This window comes from Bombus flavifrons, chromosome 13 (assembly GCF_040668555.2).
Source record: "Bombus flavifrons isolate JBK064 chromosome 13, iyBomFlav1_principal, whole genome shotgun sequence".
Classification (NCBI taxonomy): domain Eukaryota; kingdom Metazoa; phylum Arthropoda; class Insecta; order Hymenoptera; family Apidae; genus Bombus; species Bombus flavifrons.
Window position 1 is genome coordinate 6,309,404 of NC_138454.1, and position 6,394 is coordinate 6,315,797.

Sequence of the window (6,394 nt, forward strand, 5' to 3'; positions counted from 1 at the left end):
GAATATCACAAGGACTTTGTTGGATGGGTTTTAATTATTTATAAAATCGATATACGTAGACCATTTTTTGTTTACGTGGGGAAATCCTTATAGACACCCCGCCGCTTCCCAGAAAAGCGGCGGGGTTGTGTCAGACTCTTACCGACCAAAACACCACGATGGCCTTCCTAACGCTTAACAGGAGTGCTCCGGGCCTCTTTCGAATCGCTGCCGGAGCACTCTGGCGTCTTTTCCCTTTCCAAAGATGCCACTCCTGGTACCTAATTCAGGCGTCAAGAGAAACCACATCTCCTAACGCCACCCCCTGGGCCGTCGTGCAAGTCCGAAGAGGTCCCAGAACTTCCTCGGACTTAACGACCCCTATGACAACCTAGGGCGGCGGCACCTGGGCTCTACGCCGTACACCCACCGCTACTCTTCGCAGGACTCGGCAAGAGTAAAAAGTTCTCTCCCTCTCTCTCTCTGTCCGTTCCTTTGCGAGCATTATCGATATACGTAGGCCAAGCTATGATTTATCGTATAATCTTCGTAATCATGCGTGTAATAGTTCTGTGACAGATAGATATCGTGTAGTGTATTCTTACTTTCAAGCTAATAAAGATCTATGCAATCTGTATAATCGTTCTGTGGGAGATGGATGGTGCATAGTGTGCACTTATTTTTAAGTTTTGAGTTAAGATAATTAATTTCAATTCTTAGCTTAAACAGTTAACAGCCAGCGGGATGCATGCGTCTTACAATTTATTTGTGGAGAACTGAGCACGTGGGATAGGTGTGTTTTAGCTTCAGCTAAATTTAAAGTATATATGTCTAAGCTAATTTCATTATGTGCGCCTTTTTATACAAAGATAGAGGATAAAATGGAGTAAAATGGAACATCAAAGTTTCTCTTAGATAAGAGCTACGAATGAGTTGCTCTTAGAGTTTAAGTCTTAATTTCCATTTCTATCGCTAATTTTAAACCTTACTTCTAAGTCTTAATTTTTAGATTTTTTAATTATATAAAATGGATGTTTTCATAGATCTCAGTTTTAATTCAAACCAATACTGAATCGATAACGTAGCCTGTGACACGAAAAGAAAGGAAGTTGATGGCCCACAAAATGTATGGCACAAAAATGCATTTAATCTTATCACAGACTTATAAAAATGAAGTGTTTAATTGTTCACAAAATAACTACATTTAGGCCTATCTCGAATCTATTTTTGTATGTATTTATTAAAAACGAAATTAATCCCTGGTGGAATGTTATAGTGCCATCTATTAAGCACCATATGTACAATTCTATTGTAACCTTATTTTCCACTGAGTCGGTAACATTAAAAAATTACTCGAAAATGGTAACAGTAACAGTAAAGTATGATACTTGTTTATATTTAATGAAGCTTATTACATGTACATATCAGTTCCAAGTCTTTTGCATTATTTGCCAGTTTTTGAAATTGTATTGGACACGGAAAACACATAATAAAATTATTTTTATACTAGTAGATACCTCGTCAATGATACTATCCTAATCCAGAAAATGAAATTAAGTATTATTCCTAATTACAACTGCAATACATATCACCATTAACATTCCAATAATTTCACTTACAATTACAATTCTCATACCACGAAGTCGAGGAATATTCTACTTCTAAACTAGAAAATACTTAAACAATGGTAATATAATATCCAACATTTATTCGAATATTCGTATTATATTTATTCATACATGAACTAATTTTAATCTTATTTTTGTAAATAATCGTACCGAAAATACCCTGATTTTACAATTAACGATAATGAACATATACTGTGAATTTCAATCATACATGCATAAATTATCAATATTATATCATTCAAATCAACTATTTTTGTATTATAATATTATGTCAAAATTATACGCCCGAATTAATAATTCATGTATTATTATTAATATTCAAAAACTCGATATGCAAGAAGACCTAGCCTGAACTAATAAATAAAACATATTCAAAATGTTACCACTCATGGGTATAATAAATACCCGCGGTCACTATGCTCATCAAAAATTCTACGTAATACAACGTGCTCGTGTCGGCTCGAACCTTTCATCCTGCGACATGATTGAATGACCGGAGGAACAAAAACGCATGCGACTCACGATAAGATGCGAAATACGTTGTCATCGATGTTATTGTAACCCAGGAGAAGTCGTTAATGTTACACAGAAAAGCCTGACATCAAACAGGAAACAGCAAGCTACGAGGGAATTGAAGATCGGAAAAAGGACTATAACGAAACGTGAAATATTATAATTTGTTCTTAAAGATAGTATTACTTACATAACATATTGTTCGTCTTTTTATTAATAAGAAGTATGATATTACGAAGATAAAATATACGATTGAAATATTATTTTACGTTTATTATATTCAAGATATTATTTGTCCATTATATTTCCTATATTGCCAAATATTCATGAATATTCTTGAAATCTACTTGAAAGAATGAACGAACATTATCAGAATCACGAGTTCTGAATCGAAATTAGAACAACAACAAAAATTGTTGCACGCAAAAAAACTTAATTCCACGATATTGAAGTGAACTTACACATTGAACAGATAGTTTTTATATAACATTTATTTCACTTTATTCAAAGTTTCTACATACATGAGCACCACAAGTAACAAACGCGGTGAATGGAATTCTTTTTTCTCTTTCTTCAAATGAAAAATTGACATATTACTGAAAATTCTTCTTACATGGATACACATGTTGCTGTGCCAAAGGCAGTAAACAATGGAACCATTGTGATGCAATCATAATGTTGAACGTAATTCTTTCAACGTGATAAGATAATCGCCGATCGAACATTGGTTTCTGTACATCTTGCGATACTTCAACGAGTCATGCTATATAAGGATGTCGGAACAGAACAATTCATAGTACGTCGATCGTAAGAGAACGCACGGTGAAGAAGTCGATGATGACATTCGCGAAATCTTCATTAATCACCTGCCTGTTGGGTATTTTACTTTGGGAGACTCATGGACAAGGCATAATGGTTGATCCCATTAGCAGAAGCAGCGCCTGGCGCAAAGGATTCCCCGTTGAAGTGAATGTCAACGACCATGAGCTTTCCTGCGGAGGACCGACCGTAAGAATTCTATTCACTGCTCTGAAATAATAACTGAAATTTTATGGAAAGCAAAGTAAATATAGTTTTGTAAATATACTAATATAGAAAGCAAACTAGATATAGTTTCGTTATCAATCAGATAGTATTAGGATATTCTATCGAAGACGAATTTCGATTCGACAAGGAACAAAATCCTCACACGTTGGAACTGCAACACGCCTGACAGAAATGTAGAAAAGAAGGTTTCGAGAAGGCGACGTTGGAGATGTGACCAAGAAATGAAAAAAAAATTAATCGATTCGTTTTGCCTCGCAGATTCAGTTCACGCAAAATAATGAATTGTGTGGAGTATGCGGTGACGATTACGCTATACCACGACCTAGACCAAATGAAAACGGTGGACGTTATGGAACCGGCGTGATCGTCCAAAGGTAAGTTCATTTCCTCGCTGGACAGCGGAATTTTGTACATTTATGTAAAAATGTAAAGATGCAAAAATACATGGAATAAATACAAAGAGATATATATAATATATAAAATATCTAAAATATAATTGTCGAATGATTTCATATCTTAGCGATAACACTTTTATAATGCAAACGCTCTAAAATCTAGATTTCCAAGGTTCGAGATATCTCGAAAGCCACGTTGATTAGTATTTCTATGTTATTTTAGGTACAGAGTAAACGACATTGTCAACGTAAAGGTGAAACTGATTAGTAACGACCTGGGAAAATTCTCATTCAATCTGTGCCCCTTGAAAGGACCGAACGATCTCGAGACCGAAATGTGTTTCAAAGAATATCCGCTTCAGTTGGAGAACGGAGATTACGACTTTTTGCTACCAAATTATCAAAAGGACTTCTACATACCAGTCCAGCTGCCATCGAATTTGACCTGCGAACATTGTGTGCTTAGGTGGACTTATGTAATCGGAAACCACGCTACTCGATGTCCTAATGAAGTAATAATCGGATGTGCACCTCAAAAGACATTCAAAAATTGCGCCGATATCGCGATCTCTTCCTGAGATCTGATTACTCCTTCTAGTCGATAACATGTGTACCTTCGTTACGTAGATTAAATTAGAGAATAACTGCTCAATTAATCGAAGAAGTTTTCTTCTTTCGTCTGAGCACATCTGAAAATGTTTAAAAAAGATTCGGCAAAAATTTCAGGAGAGATCATTGCGATAATAGAGGTAAGATCAGCTAGGAATCAAAATACACCTTGTAATTAAAATTAATAAGAATACACGTGTGCAGGATTCGATCAATCACAGTGAAATAGAAAACAAGAAAATACTTTCTCGCTCTTTTCATACACCTCGTACGATTACATGCGATATAACGATGCACGTAATCTACTTTCCTCAAAAGTACTTTAATCCCTTTTTATTTTATTCCTATCAGCCACCGAGAGTGATATGAAAGTCAAGGAGTCAGTAAAGATAGGCTTATCGTATCTTCTAAGATAATATTTGCAATATAATGTTAGGTACGACTATCGGAGAGAAACGGCTGGAAAGGAAACATAAAACGAGGATAGCAACGGATTAGCGTTTTCTAAATGCGTGTCCGTTCATTGTTCCACCCGCGCGGTGCAACAGGTAATAAATAATGGAAAAGGGAGATAAAACAGCTGGCTGATAATGCACGGTGATACAAGGTACAAATTAACGGGAAGCGTGAACATGCAGATTATTCGGCACGCTTTCACCGAATCTCGGCCTCTCCTCGAGCTTTCATCCCGGTCTTCTTCGCGCGTGTTACACTTTCTGCGTTGCGTTCCTCGTTTCTTCGATCCATAAACATTTGAAAGAGCAATAATTTATTGATTATTAAATGTTGCAAATGTTTCCTACGGTAACGCTACAATATCGAAGGTACCAGACGACTAATTAGCATTCAATGACAACATCACTTATGAATAATCAGATTCATTACGATGCCAGTGGCAATCCTACGCGATGATTCTCAAACCGATTGTCCCCATGGAAAATCCGGAACGCGTACCGATGACTAATCCCCCGTTTTGTCAAAAATTTGGATAGGCAACACGTAGCCTATAAACGTAATTTCGAATTCTATCATCGTTTACAGGTAAAAGTTCCATTACTGAATTTTATTGAAAATTTTAAAATATTCGAGACATTGGAATATTCGTGCCGGAGTGTGAGTGTTATCGCGCCAGTAAGTTTTCCATGGCGAGAGAATCTTACAGTTTGATCTTCAGTATACGGTGTAAGATGTATACGGCTGTGATATAATCCTGACGTTAAAAGATTGTTTAAAACCATTATAATTCAGAGGATCGGACAAGATGATGTATAGCGATTTTCCAGCGTCTGGCGAATAGTTCGAATCTAGTTCAACTACATGACATAAGACACCAACACGAACACGCGCCATCATTACGAAGGTGAGGCCGCGTACGAGAACCTCGCTAGAATCCGCTCGCTTTTTCCTCGCGAAAGATTTCTCCGGCCAAACTTAGTCGACGATCGTCCTCGACCGGACCGATCCGTCTACCGGGTGACTCATTTACGAGGAAGCATCGTTCTGATCTGCTCACTGGCGTTCCACGTGCGTCCGGTATTCGATTTTTAAACAGGACTTTCCACTCGTCCAACACGACACGAATTACGACTACTGTAACCGTTTGATCTTCTTAAATCGAGCAACAAAGCGGACGGTACTGTTCTTCCGTTCTCCCACCGCTCTCTCACCTCCGATGTCTCACCTCCGATGTCTCGCTACCTTGACCCACTAACACTTTCTCTGGAAAGAACAAGGAACTGGATGGAAATCTATAAAAAGAACCGTGACGCGCATCGCCCTGTCCAACAGGGGAAATTTATTTCACAAGTCTCCAGGAAAAAGAATTCAAAGGTTTCCGGTTGTATCCTCGCCAAGACGATTGTTCGTCTACAAGTCATCCTGATTTCTTAATTGTCTACCTGCTGCACCTCTCAGCGAACAAAGAAGAAACCACGAGCTTGGCGATGCAACGAGGAACTCTAAAAACGAGGTCGGCGCTGAAATTACGTCTTGTTCCAATCCGAAGATCTCGAGCTGATCTTGTCCGGTAATTGCGTATTGCGTGCGAGCTCCGGAATGGCTGCGTGTGCGAATTAATTTAAAATACACAAAACGAGTTTGTTCGAACGAAGTTGTTGCCATTCGAAAATAAAACACATATATTTGTCCTACGGGAACGGCATAAAAAAACGGGATCGACGTGTGACGAGTCCGTGAAACGAATTCCAAATGCATTTAACGAGG

The 6,394-nt window shown here is 37.8% G+C and overlaps 1 protein-coding gene across 1 annotated transcript; it reads left to right on the top strand.

Moving 5' to 3' along the window:
• The first annotated feature begins 2,930 nt into the window (after window positions 1-2,930).
• Window positions 2,931-4,431, top strand: LOC138186372 (uncharacterized). Its single transcript, XM_069126206.1, has 3 exons — window positions 2,931-3,128; window positions 3,426-3,541; window positions 3,786-4,431. The coding sequence occupies exons 1-3, from the start codon at window positions 2,955-2,957 to the stop codon at window positions 4,138-4,140; spliced, it is 645 nt and encodes a 214-aa protein (XP_068982307.1). The 5' UTR covers window positions 2,931-2,954; the 3' UTR covers window positions 4,141-4,431.
• Window positions 4,432-6,394: the final 1,963 nt, after the last annotated feature.

Excerpts from the sequence above, each read along its gene's own strand:
- LOC138186372 (XM_069126206.1), top strand. The coding sequence starts at position 2,955 with ATGATGACATTCGCGAAATCTTCATTAATCACCTGCCTGTTGGGTATT. Across the intron at positions 3,129-3,425 it reads TTTCCTGCGGAGGACCGACC|ATTCAGTTCACGCAAAATAA; the intron begins GTAAGAATTCTA and ends TTTGCCTCGCAG. Across the intron at positions 3,542-3,785 it reads ACCGGCGTGATCGTCCAAAG|GTACAGAGTAAACGACATTG; the intron begins GTAAGTTCATTT and ends ATGTTATTTTAG.